This window comes from Aspergillus karnatakaensis (assembly GCF_047715665.1).
Source record: "Aspergillus karnatakaensis strain CBS 102800 unplaced genomic scaffold BJY04scaffold_22, whole genome shotgun sequence".
In the NCBI taxonomy this organism is placed as follows: domain Eukaryota; kingdom Fungi; phylum Ascomycota; class Eurotiomycetes; order Eurotiales; family Aspergillaceae; genus Aspergillus; species Aspergillus karnatakaensis.
The window spans coordinates 78,898-91,398 of NW_027395734.1; the positions used below are offsets into that span (position 1 = coordinate 78,898).

At 52.6% G+C, this 12,501-nt stretch overlaps 7 protein-coding genes across 7 annotated transcripts; 2 read left to right on the forward strand and 5 right to left on the reverse strand.

The window, feature by feature from the left end:
* Window positions 1-200: 200 nt before the first annotated feature.
* On the forward strand, window positions 201-1,555 carry BJY04DRAFT_207257 (uncharacterized protein; the record flags this gene model as incomplete). The annotated part of the gene is made up of 5 exons (XM_073713835.1): window positions 201-455; window positions 522-637; window positions 684-966; window positions 1,051-1,390; window positions 1,527-1,555. The coding sequence occupies 5 exons, from the start codon at window positions 201-203 to the stop codon at window positions 1,553-1,555; spliced, it is 1,023 nt and encodes a 340-aa protein (XP_073571556.1).
* A 314-nt stretch (window positions 1,556-1,869) lies between these two features.
* Window positions 1,870-2,545, reverse strand: BJY04DRAFT_53846 (uncharacterized protein). The gene is made up of 3 exons (XM_073720589.1): window positions 2,227-2,545; window positions 2,035-2,138; window positions 1,870-1,953 (listed from the first exon to the last, which is right to left on the reverse strand). The coding sequence occupies exons 1-3, from the start codon at window positions 2,443-2,445 to the stop codon at window positions 1,902-1,904; spliced, it is 375 nt and encodes a 124-aa protein (XP_073571557.1). The 5' UTR covers window positions 2,446-2,545; the 3' UTR covers window positions 1,870-1,901.
* An 852-nt stretch (window positions 2,546-3,397) lies between these two features.
* Window positions 3,398-4,126, reverse strand: BJY04DRAFT_188059 (WXG100 family type VII secretion target; the record flags this gene model as incomplete). Its single annotated transcript, XM_073711156.1, has 3 exons — window positions 3,832-4,126; window positions 3,628-3,731; window positions 3,398-3,564 (listed from the first exon to the last, which is right to left on the reverse strand). Coding segments are annotated over exons 1-3 (353 nt in total), but the record flags the coding sequence as incomplete, so codon positions are not given.
* Window positions 4,127-5,184: 1,058 nt separating this feature from the next.
* BJY04DRAFT_217813 (major facilitator superfamily domain-containing protein) lies at window positions 5,185-6,806 on the reverse strand (the record flags this gene model as incomplete). The annotated part of the gene is made up of 3 exons (XM_073716143.1): window positions 5,185-6,074; window positions 6,125-6,413; window positions 6,459-6,806. 3 exons carry the CDS (start codon window positions 6,804-6,806, stop codon window positions 5,185-5,187), a joined length of 1,527 nt encoding a protein of 508 aa, XP_073571559.1.
* Window positions 6,807-7,347: 541 nt separating this feature from the next.
* Window positions 7,348-9,033, forward strand: BJY04DRAFT_227545 (amidase signature domain-containing protein; the record flags this gene model as incomplete). The annotated part of the gene is made up of 2 exons (XM_073718649.1): window positions 7,348-8,931; window positions 8,968-9,033. 2 exons carry the CDS (start codon window positions 7,348-7,350, stop codon window positions 9,031-9,033), a joined length of 1,650 nt encoding a protein of 549 aa, XP_073571560.1.
* Window positions 9,034-9,054: 21 nt separating this feature from the next.
* Window positions 9,055-10,776, reverse strand: BJY04DRAFT_227546 (uncharacterized protein; the record flags this gene model as incomplete). Its single annotated transcript, XM_073718650.1, has 1 exon — window positions 9,055-10,776. Exon 1 carries the CDS (start codon window positions 10,456-10,458, stop codon window positions 9,055-9,057), a length of 1,404 nt encoding a protein of 467 aa, XP_073571561.1. The 5' UTR covers window positions 10,459-10,776.
* A 361-nt stretch (window positions 10,777-11,137) lies between these two features.
* Window positions 11,138-12,295, reverse strand: BJY04DRAFT_217816 (uncharacterized protein; the record flags this gene model as incomplete). Its single annotated transcript, XM_073716144.1, has 1 exon — window positions 11,138-12,295. One exon carries the CDS (start codon window positions 12,293-12,295, stop codon window positions 11,138-11,140), a length of 1,158 nt encoding a protein of 385 aa, XP_073571562.1.
* Window positions 12,296-12,501: the final 206 nt, after the last annotated feature.

Sequence of the window (12,501 nt, forward strand, 5' to 3'; positions counted from 1 at the left end):
GCATCCACTGTCATTCGCCAGAACCATGCCGACCCTTTTCACGCCTACCCTGTGTCGATGAGCAACGCCATGCATGTGTACTTTCGTCATTGTAGGTCGTTTGCTTACTACTAACTCTCTCATATTCGGCGCTGGCGCTGAAAATGCTCTCAGACAGATTCTACGTGATTCCCAAATCGTATCCGTTCAATGTTGACCGGATGAACACCTGGTGGACTGAAAGGTCACTCATTTCCCCGGCGCTCCTCCACACCAAACTCTGTGTCGGGGCTGGACACAAGGGGGCTCTTGAAGCTCGCAATGGTGCTTCCTCTGTAGCAAGCCAGAAGTCACTCAGAGATTGCATAAAATTTCGGAACAACGCCATCAAGGCTTTGAACGAATTACTGCAGAATCCCGCAACTGCAGCGGCAGAGTCCACAGTGTTAACTGTTGGTTCAATCGTGACAATCGAGGTATGAAGTTATGACCAATTGATGAGTCATGTTTGAGGCTCTTTGGATGCTAACTAGCCTGCTTAGACTATCAATGCCGAATTTGCGGCTCTGCGGACGCATATGAAGGGCCTGGCTACGCTTATAGAACTAGCTGGGGGTCTTGATGCATTCGATTACATGACACTCTCTAGCGTATACCAGTACAAATCCCCTTGTTATGCTTGTGTTCGTGGCTAATGCAACCAGCGCTGTCTCGGGGTATGCTGCCCTGGAGCACAAGCGTCCGATCATCCCAATGTCGGCCAAGTTTCGCAGCGAGGTACTTTACGAGCCCGCCATTTTCCATCCAAGCCCTGATGATGATTACGCACTCGGCTTCGCAATCCCTCCCAATATCGCTTCTCTCGGCTCTCGCTTTGCTGCCAGCTCCCCCTGGTACACAGAGGTTTCTCCATCTCTCAAGGGCTTTCTCACGATCTTCACCAGGCTCATCCAGCATTTCGAGCTGGGCAAAGTATATCCCGACCTCGTAGGGCCCACCGACAATGATCTCTTCCCCATCTTCCAACACGACTTCCTCTCCGCTATTCCCGCCAACAATCCAACATCACAGACGATAAATGATGACGTTAACCCGCCTCTCCGCTACTCCATTATCATCTACCTATGGGCTTGTGTCTCCCATCTCCAATCTCTGCCCATCGTGCGCCACATGGTGGAAAACTTCAAACACATTCTTGCCCCCCGAGTTCCTTACCTCCTGGAGGCCGCGCCGGACTTGTTATTCTGGATGCTTGTTTTAGGTGTGTTGGCGTCGAAGGGTAACAAAAACACTCACTCGTGGTTTCTTCTTCACGCGGCGCACGCGGCGCGGCATCTGGGCCTCCGTGACGGGAATCAGGCACGACGCTTGCTCGGGGAGTTCTTTTACACCGATCAGCCTGAGGATCTCGGTGAGACGTTCTGGATTGAGGAAGTGGTGCCTTCGACGGCTTCTAAAGAAAGTTATATTTTAAAGGATACCCTTGATATGATTCATTAAATAAGAAGAGATTATATTATTTCATGATTTACCGAAAATATAACCAGGTAGAGGATTAAGAAGTAATATAAAGTAAGATAATATAATTAATAACCTAGAAAGCTTTTACCCATACCCTTCTAATCATAATTCAAATTTAACGATTATAAGTTGATTTGGATACCATTGCCAATCGACTATAGGCACAGCATCAGTAAACCACGCTTCCAAACAACGAAGGTCTGCGAGATATAAAACAGAATCAAGCTCGTATCTAGCAATCTTTACGAGACTATCAACTAACGAATACGTGCATACATAGACGAGCCTGAGCATTTCCCACAAAGGTCTCTATTACATAACCCCAACAGATGAATTCCTATCTACATCATAACATAGTTCATAACAGCAACAGCACTATGTATCTCCACACTGGCAACTAATCACTTCTTCCCAAACGCACCGGCAATCGCATCGGCACTGTCCATACTCTGGCTAAAATACCATTAGCACTAACTCCGCCGGGTCCAACTCAAACCACAGGGTAGAGAGAAACCAAGAAAAGGAAGAACATACTACTGGCTCACAATGCGCGACAACTCGTCCCTGAGAGCCCAGCAGGCATTCTGCAGCTGCCAGCTTGCACTCTCCCAGCTACCATATAGACCGCCGACGGAGCCCTATATTGTTGTGCGTTAGCGTGCCCTCTGTGAATGGATTATGCTTGGGTTTGTCAACGAAAAGGAGAGTGTGGGTGTCTCTACTCACAGAAACAGCATTAAGCCCGTCGGCGGCTGGCTGATACTGGCTGACTAGTGTACTCGCTTGGTTCGCGGTGTTGATACAGAAGTCGTTGAAGCTGTTTTCGATGGCCCTGACTTGGTTGACGTCGATGGCGACTTGGCGAGTGTTGATGGACGGTGCGGCGGGGGAGCCGAGGGCAAGAATTGGCAGGAGGATGTTAGGGATGAGGTTGATGATATACATTCTTGCGATTCAAGTGAACGGAGGTGTATACAACGTAAGATGACTGGAGTAAGAAGACGAATTAGGGTGGTGATGCTTGAAGGGGTTGGGTATTGTTGCTATCGGAATGGTTGCTGGTCGTTCTACTACCTCCGTAGATTCCGTAGTATTTATACCTCTCATCAGAGGCAAAGCCTGAATACCAAGGAACAGTTCCATGTAGCCGCCCGGAGGTATAGCTCGTTACGGTCCACGTCGAGTGTGTATCTCAACACCATGACAGGGATTCAACCCCACGCCAAGAATCCCAACAGCATCTGCGGCTTGCGGCCGGCTGTAGCCTAGCATGACTCCGGGGCTGAACCTGCATCGAGAGGATTCCAACACGAGAGGGATTCTTGTGAAACCACTCATGACCATCTTCCATAGCCTTCACAGGCACAAATCTACCCACGCAATGCATGGTGAGTAAGGTGGGCGTTGGGGGCTGAAATTAGGTTCCTTCCGGGATCTGAAATCCCAGCCAGCGGTGTTTGGAAATGGCGAATAAAAGCATGCCGTGGTGGAGAGGCAACGCGATCTGCAATCGAGCCTTGTCCCTGGAAGATACTATTGGCACACTGTTTCCCTTAGTAATATTCGTAAGGCTTTCTCATCGAGAAAAAGCAAGAATGAACGGTTTACTCCGCAAGGATAACGGCTAACTCATCTTCGGGGGTGTTCCTAGCTCCAGTAATGGAGAGGCCGTATCGAGCACCGTGTGCCATACAAGTCAAATCAATAGGTTGTGTCCTTGCTTGGAGGGAGCCAATGCCTAATCGAATCAAAAAGGCTTTCAGAGAAAGAATTTCCGACGTCGGCTGGATGGAGGAGAGGGTAATAGATGCGTATCAGGGTGACACGATAACTTTCAATGCAGATACTTCTATGATCTTTGAGCTCAATAGGCTCATTTTGTATAGCTTAAAACCACCCTTTTCGCTTTATACACCTAACAACCTTGCTTGAAGCGATCTTATTTGAATGCAAATCCTAGAATGTGATTACATAAACAGTTTCTATACATGCACCGATACAAACATTCTTTGCCTTGCTCAACTAAGCGACCAAGCAACGGTGTTGGCAGTCTCAGTCTGCTCACTACTCCACAGTTAGTCCCGTTCATCTTATGTAGACACCAATGGGATGGAAGGAAGAACATACTAAGAGTCGAAAGCACCCCCATAAGCGGAAACAATCTTCGCACAGACCTCTTGAAGCTGAGAGTGGACGTCCTTGAAACTGCCGTAGAGCTGGTCGAATGATGCCTATCGTTGAAGTACTGTCAGCAGAGTACGAGACAAGTATCACAGGCAGCGGCTGGGCTTAGATAGGTAGAGCGGCAGGGGAATAGAAAGGTGAACCCACAGATGACTGCCCAAGGCTGGGCCCAATAACGGAGTAGTCGTTGACAGCGCTGTCGACGTTGTTTGCGATAAGCTGGCAGACAGACTGGAGGTTCTGGGAGACTGCTTGAATTTGGCCGAGATCGACGGAGATTTGAGGGGCGGGTGCTGGAGCTGCGACGGCGACGGCCGTGAAGAGGGTAGTGATGGTAATCTTGGAGAAGTACATATTGGACGTTGTAGTGGATATAGGACTGGGAAGATGAGGAAGAGATTGAGAAAGTTGAGACGATTGGGGTGGTTCTCGAGATTGTTGCTGTGCTGATGATCAACTATTTCCCACTCATCTCTTGTATTTATACCTCGTCCAAGAACCGTCGGTACATGAAGCTATAATTACACCAGGCTCAGCCGCTCCGCCCATCTCGCTTGCAGTTTCATCAACAGCCCCTGCAGTCAATGCGCATCTAGCCCTGTGCCAAGCTCGCTGACCTCCAGCCGTAACTGGCCACGACCTCGTATCCAACTGCGGCTGAGCATGGTTTTAAGCGCTAAGGCACCGCAAGACTCTACTGTGAGCCAATAGAGACTGATCAATCCAGCCTCGACCCCTTGACAACTGGACGCGACAGGTAGTTCCACGGCTCGACCGCATGCCTGCAGGAAAGTTGGGCGCAGCCGCTGTAGGCTTAAAATAGGAAGTTTCTGGGGTACTAGGTGCGAGAACAACTGCTGGGCAGTTTGAAAGACCTTTAGGTATGAGAGTAGATGAGAGGCTTTAGCTCTAGTTTCGAGATTGACAAGACAGCAATCGTGCTAGCGAAGCTTGCAACATCGATTGGTGTCAAGAATGGGGCTGAGGCTGATGGCCCCAACAGGGCCTCCGATGGTACAACTACAAAATATTAGTAGCTAATTAATCATTGTCTTTCATCAGGCTAGCCGCCCTTGACACTTCGTCTTAATTTACAAAGCTGCTGTCAGGGGTCATCCATTCTATGCCTGTCCATGGCTTGGTGTTCCAAAACGAGAACCTCCAGAAAGTGATGTCCTGTTCGATGCATTCTACCCAGACTTATCACTGAGGATCCATGGCTCCATGGCAACTGCCAATGCAGGTATGGGCTTTTCCAGCTGCCTGAAACCCTCATACACCTTATGCAGGAGTCACGAGTTTGGTATCAGTTCTAACTGCGTCACGAAGCTACAAGCAGCAAACGAGCAGTCAGGTACTAACTAGCAGTAAGCACCAAAAGAGGAACCATCTCGCGCCGATTAGAGATTCTGTAAGTCACACTTTACCTGCATAGACCCCCAAAGTTCAAACTATCTCAAGTCTCCTGTTCCCTATCTCTTACTACAACAGAGCAGACAGCTATCCCTTCATAGCGACCATAGAATAATACCTCCTCGCCCCCATCCTCCTACACGCTTTCCCCTTCCAAATCAACAGAACGCCACTCCCAAACACCACAAACGCCAGCACACCCACCGCAACAAACGTCCCCTGCAACCCACTGCTCTCAATCCACGGCGAAATCGCAAAGGTCATGCCACAGCCAATAACATTGCGAATCACAATAACCGCTGTCGTCGCCTCCCCCGCAAGACCCGGATAGCTCTCACTCACATACCCGAGCGCGACCTCCGCGCTAATCGGCAGCGCGGAGCCGATCATCCCCATCCCGATAATCGGGCCCGCCCAGGGGATGCGGGTTGCTGCGCCGACGCCGTACAGGATTAAGCCGGCGCCCATGATGGGGCCTGCGAAGAGGACGCTGTAGATTCGCGTCTCGGGTTCCATGACGCCGGCGTTTTGGCGCGCTTTCCAGATCATGAAGCGGTCTGTGCCGGCGCCGCCGAGGTAGACTAGCAGGATGGAGCCGATCAGTGGGGCGATGTTGGTGAGGCCTAGCGATGAGGAGGAGAAACCGTAGATGGTGAAGACTGTGGTGCTTTCGTAGGCCATTATTGTGAGCCAGGCGACGGCGAAGCCGTACATGATTCCGCACCAGAGGATAATGGGGTCGGTGAGGAGGAGGAAGGGGGATGTGAAGGTCTGCCAGAAGGGGGCGGCGCTAGGGATGTTGGTCGTCAATTGAAACCTTTGGAAGTAGGTTTTCTGAGGAGGACTGTTTGGTTCGTCTAAGCAGGAGGGCCGGTGGTGGTTTTGATGCAGTCGGCGCGAGAAGCCGGTTTCTTCGAGGCAGAAAAATACGAGGACGGCGATGGCGAATATGAAAATTGCGTAGAACCAGTAGACCCCTAACAGCAGGTTGTTAGTTACAGAGACAAGCAAAAGTGGTTAAACGTACATCTCCATCCCATGGAATCAACCACGAACCCCGTGGCGATCGGGCCGAGGAAGGAACCTGATGTGATGGCAAGGGTGTAGATCGATAAACCCAAGCCTCGTTCATGAACAAAGAACTGGTCATCCACTGTAAGAGCGGGAAGCTGCTCGAATGGCGAAGCTCCGAATCCGAGCAAAACCCGACCGCCGATAAAGGTGGCCTTGGTCTGTGTAGTTGCGCATACTACCTGAGAGGCAGCACTAATGAGCGCAGAAGCTAGGTAAATCGGCCGTCTTCCATACTTGAGCGCCTGGCGAGGTTTAGATCACTCTAGCAGCTGGCACTCAATACATACTAATGGATTGAAAACAAGATTTCCCAGCCCGAGCATGAGCAGGGCAAGTGCAGACCCGATGTTCAGGTAGCCTGACGTTGCACCAAGCTCGGCCATAAGCGAGCCATAGGTCACGGCTGGAGAAAGAGTCACTGCTCCAAGCATAAAAGCCCAGATAAACACTATGGCCTGCGCAGTGTACTTTCTTCTCCACGACCAGTTCAGCGGGTCATCGGGAGAGGAGGTTGGGCGAGGGAGGTGAACTACCTCGGCGTCCGCGTGTTCGATGAGAAGGCGCGTTCCAGGAATTCCCTGAACAGCGACATAGTCAACGATTCCGGCCTCGGTATCTTCCCCCTTGGGAAACATGGTGGCTTTCTCGTCTTTCATAGCGTACGTCCGTGGCAGGGTAAGAGCACGTTGATGTTATTCGACACTGCTCCCGGGCGACTGACAAGACTTTATATCTGACGAGACTCAACGTTTGTCAGTCATGAAGACAAGGGCAACATGCAAGTCAGCATGTCTGCAGCGCCACCATCCTCCAACGATAACATAGTTACTCCTAGCAGCCTGTAGGTGGCAGAGATAAGACTCTGATGGTGGAGACAGAACCCCGGATTACCCCAACGTCTAACAAGATAAGCCGGACCATTCTGATGATAAGCCGGCGCTTTACGCTCGACTAATAAAAGGATGGTATGAGCCGGAGACTTCTTGGGGTCTGGATCGTCTAGCGTGATTTGGAGCTGATATTGCATGCACGGCGCGCGCATGGGCTTTGAGCAACGCAGCTCGGAGTCATTCTTGTGCCTTTCGGTAGATACAACCGGCAAAGTGGACTATAAAAGGGGCCAGCGCACAAGAATCTGGTTCACTCAGTTCTGTATCTGCAAATCCCACTGCCATTATGTCAGGCAATCCTTCACCCCCCGACGAGCCCTCATGGAAATCCATCGTTAAGCTTAAACGAGCAGAGCGGGCCTCCAAAATCCCCGAGGAGTGGCTGCTCCCCAGTGGCACCACGGAAGATTGCACCAAGCCTCCGATATCCCTCGTTGAATCGTCCGGACTTCTATCACAGCGCGAGCTAGAACTCACCTCCGACAAGCATGATGCGACATCCCTCCTCCAACAAGTCGCCCGTTCGGCCGTCACAAGCACCGAACTCGTCTTTGCCTTCTGCAAGCGAGCAGCAATAGCACACCAACTAACCAACTGCCTCACAGAAATCCTCTTCGATGACGCCATCGCCCGCGCAAAAGAGCTCGACGCGCACCTGAAACGAACAGGAAAGCCCTTCGGCCCCCTCCACGGGCTCCCGATAACATTCAAAGACAGCTTCCACATCGAAGGCCACGATGCCTCGATCGGAATTACGGCACTATGTTTCGACCCGTCGCAGCGTAATAGCCTACTCTACGATATCCTGACGGGATATGGTGCAATCGTTATCGCAAAGACAACCGTCCCGCAGACAATGCTTAACGCCGATACAGACTCCATAGTCTTCGGCCGAACTGTCAGCCCCTATAATCGGGCCTTCGGCGTCGCTGGCTCGACGGGGGGTGAAGCAGCGCTCATTGCGCTCGGTGGATCTGCACTTGGTGTCGGAACTGATGGCGCAGGATCGGTTCGCATGCCGGCTGCTGTCAATGGGGTTGTCGGGTATAAGCCGAGCGGCTATCGGCTTCCACTGGACTCGAGAGCCATCTTGGGTGTCGGTATTCTTGGAACAACGGCTTTGGGTCCAGTGACTGTTGCGGGTTTCCTTGGACGCTCGGTGCGCGATCTGGCGCTTTCTGCGAGGATTACTGCTCAAGCGAGACCTTGGTTGAAGGACCCGTTTCTCTATCCACACCCCTGGCAAGGATTGCCACTGCCGACGGCGCAGCAACTACGCATCGGCGTCTGGTCTGCAAATCACTTCGTGCATATACATCCACCCGTCGAGCGCGGATTCAGGACGGCTCAGGAACGCCTCCGAGTCGCGGGTGTGAAACTCGTGGAGTTCCACGGCCCCGATATCAGCGATGTCTGGGAACTGCAGAAAGAGTGGACTGAGTTGCAGGATCTCTCACACCTTCGCCAATGGCTATCCCAGGAGCCGCACACTGGGATTGTCAAAGCCACTGAGATTATCACCAAGAAGACTCCGCCTCCACCAGCAACGGTCGGGTACTTGCATCGAATGAATGCTCGCCTTAGCGCCCTAGTTTGCCAGATGCACGCTGCCTGGAATGTGGATGGTATACCCATCGATGCGCTGCTGTGGGTTACTGCGCCGCATACCGCGGTGCCGTTCGACAAATACACTTATCTCGGGTTTACAGGGCTGTTCAATGTGATTGACTGGCCTGGCATGGCCCTTCCGCTGGGCCTCTACGTGGATAAGAGTGTCGACAAGAAGGTATCGCTCACCCCGTTCAATGCACTCGATCGCGAGATTCAGGATCTATACAACCCGGAAACCTTCCATGGTCTGCCACTCTCAGTCCAGCTCATCGGCCGACGGTTTGAAGATTAAAAGCTGCTCGTCATCTCGGAGGTTGTCCACGATATCATTGCGCAGAGAACACCAAGCTCGAGGCTCTGAACTAGTCTCAGTAATGTGTACCTAAGGTATATAGCGAAACTCGGGGACTGTAGAAACAATATCAAACCAAGACACAGCACCCCTTACGTCTCTTTCCTTCCATACACGCCTCCAAACATCCCGTACTCTAGCATGCGACCGCGCATAGAGCCCCGCGGCCGCGCCGAAATGCGTAGCAATCAGCCCCTCTCGCTTCCCAGCATCCAAAACCTCAATCCCAGCAACAAATATCGCAAATCCAATCTTAAACGGGTACTGCCCCGCCACATTGAAGCACGAGGCACATTCCGCGAAGATAGCCTCCGCATAAACACCAGCCGCTACATCCTCGACCCCAAACGGGTACCGCAGCCGATGCAAGACCAATAGCCCCAACTGTCTGTAGACACTCGCCTGCGTAAGCATACAAACCACCTCCGTGGCCGTATACTTCAGCATAAAGGTGCTCGGCGGCGTAGGCCTCCAATCGGAGATCGCTTGCCGAACAGCCTCCCACTTTCCCCTCCTCCCGTCTGCCAGCATCCATCCCCCTTCCTCCTTAATTTGATTCCCAACAACACAAACATTATAAAGCAGCGGTAAGAGCGTATAGCAGACCCCCACATACCGATCCACAACGCCCTGCTCTCTCACAGCAAGCCTCAGGACCGGCACCCGCCGATGCATGATGCACTCCACGGTCTCAAGGTAGATAAGACAGTTCATCTCAAAGTCCATTTCGGGCATTTTACTTAAAAACCGCGCGTACCACGGCTCGCACTGGCTCAGCATATACCGACAGACCATGCTTGCGCCGCCACCCCGCTTGCCTTCCATCTCCGCTAGCTGGTCATAGGTCAGGATTGCCGTGCCGAGGGCTAGCATGGTCTTTACTTCGGAGAGGTGCCGCGGTTGCAGAGCGCGGAGCTTGCAGATTGCGGTTGCGCAGCGGGTGAGGTTTAGGGTGGTGGGGAGGGCGAGGTGGTGGGATTGCAGGGCGAGTTCGCCGGCACAGGCGAGGAAGCCTTCTCTTAGCAATTGCGGGGAGATGGAGAGGCGGGTTTGGAGGCTTTGTTGCATAGAGGGGGCGAAGGTTGGGCCGATGATGAAGTGCGGGATGAAGGAGGTTGTGTCGAGGAGGTAGCGGAGGATGGTTGTTTCGGCGGGGTGGGCAGTGAGGGTGAGGGCATCGCTGGCGGGATATGGTAGGGTTGCTGGCGCTGGTGGTAGTGGGATTGTGGTGTTGCTGTCCGTGTTGGGTTCCTCGATTGATGATGCATAGGTTGGTGGAGATCTAGGCTTGGGCTTTCGACCTAGCGGACGGAGTTTGCGGGCTGTTTGACAGTGGTGCCCGAGCCTCTCGCATCGGCGACAAGTGCCATGTCCTCGGCCGGGTTGGCACTTGACTTTGATAGAGTAGCAGCGGCCACAGGAGCGTTGAGACATGGTGTGGTGAAATACGATGGAAGTTGGGGGATCAGCCTCTCTTTTTGCCGCGGTTATCAACCAACCCCGCTTATCTCTGGAGGAGTTCAACCGCTGGGGTATTTAGTCTTAGGCAGGCCTCTCTTGAGACTGGAGAGTGAATGACAGTGGCAACTGGGCCATCCAGCCAATACTACCGGGGCCGGCTTGATGAGCTTTACAACCGTTCGCAAATACTACGACATTCCCCAATGAGATTCACATCATCCGCTGGATATGCAGAATTGATTAAAGCACTGACTAACAGAGAAAGTGGGTATCGTTTCGATATTGGAAAGAAATAATTGCCCAAATGCATATAAGAAACATTATCAATACACAAGCTGCAAAACAAACAACAGTTCCTGTGACTAGATCCAAAAGAACCCTCATATCCCCCTTCTCCTCGCCCCACGCCTCGTCTGATACCGATGATTCCTCACCCCCGCGCCCCCACCATCCTGCAAGTAAGGGAGCAACTTTCTATGACCCAGGATCACTGCACAGCCATAAGCAGTGACTGCAGTTATATCCAGCGCATTAATATCCGGCACCTGATGCCGACTCCCCGCCCTCAGAAGCTGAATCAATTTGATAGCACGAGCCGTCAGCTTTTTGTTCTCTCGAACTTTCTTAGCAGCGCTCCACTCAATTTTCCCATTCACTCGTCGAGTCTCGAAATCATACCAATTAACCACATGATGCAGGTACAGGAACGCGGGCGCGCCGGTCGTTGCGTTGGCACCATATCACTCGCATGGGCGCTGAGATTCTTGATCCACACATCGACCACAGGGACAGACTGTAGCTTTCCCTGCAGCGTCGCTTCGCCTGCCGCACCGGCTGCGAGTAAGCGTTCATGGTGCTTAGGCTTTGCTACAGTCTCTGCACAGTCCAGCGGTGTCGCCATATGCCCCGAGTAGCTGTCGACGTTGGGTGCGGCGTTTCTGGCGGCGAGAAAGTCAATAAACGTCGGGTTTCGTCCTCCGACGGCGGCATGCCAGATGCTGCCGCTAACGCGGTGGGTCATATCCGTAGTTGAGAGGTCGGTGTTGTTTTTCGTGAAGAGGTAGGTTGCGAACCTTTGATCGGCGGCTTTGCACAGGATCCGGCGGCTGGTGAGGTTCAGGTTCTGGATTGTTAGATTGGCGTTGTGGCGATGTCCGCGGACGCTCTTCCACCAGGAGATTACGAATTTCCAGTCGCCCATGGTGAGGAGGTAGTCGAAGTGTGATTTGTTGTGGTCAGGGTCCCCTGTTATCCGCCATGGAAATGGGTGGGCGGTTGCGTAGTTGCGATCCGTCTTTGCGACGCCTAAAATGTAGTGGCAGACCTCTAATGCGTTCTGTTCTCGGGCGAGGACCAGGTAGCTTCGTCCGCGTGCTGGGTAGCCTAGTGGGTTCCAGTACCCTGCCGCGTGGAGCCGTTTCAGTAGCCGCACGGCATTCCTCTCGACGAAGAAGTCGAGTGGGTGATTGTGCGCAGCGTAGTGCGCGGTCACGGTTACTGCAGGGATTGGCACAGGTGGAAGGGGGTTTCCACCGGCTGCTGCTTCGGCGTTGTGCCAATTGAGGATGTCGGTCTCTGTGAGAAGCTGGGTGGTGCCCTGCCAGTGTCCGCCGACACGTAGACCCCATCGAAAAAGCAGGGCGGCAATCCCAAGATGGTGAATCATCATCTGTGTTGATTGGTCGTAAGTGAGTGCCATTAGCTCTGCGACTGTTGGGAAGGTCGCGGACGGTGCTGCTGGGTAGACCCAGACTGGAGCGGCGGCCGCGGCGGCTGCTGGGCCTGCGGCTGCGGGGGGTAGAGCTGCCATTGCAAAGTGGTTTCTCAGAGTGTATTAATATGGAACGTTGGTGATCAAGTAGATATAGAGTTGGGCTATGATGGTAGATCCGTGTAGCAGTTGCAAGATTGTCTTGAGAAAGTTCCCTTCGTCCCAACTGGTTCTCCTCATGTATTTAAGTCCTTACATGGTCTCTGCGCAACCCTATTTCTGTATGCAGGGCTTTGTAGTCCTTT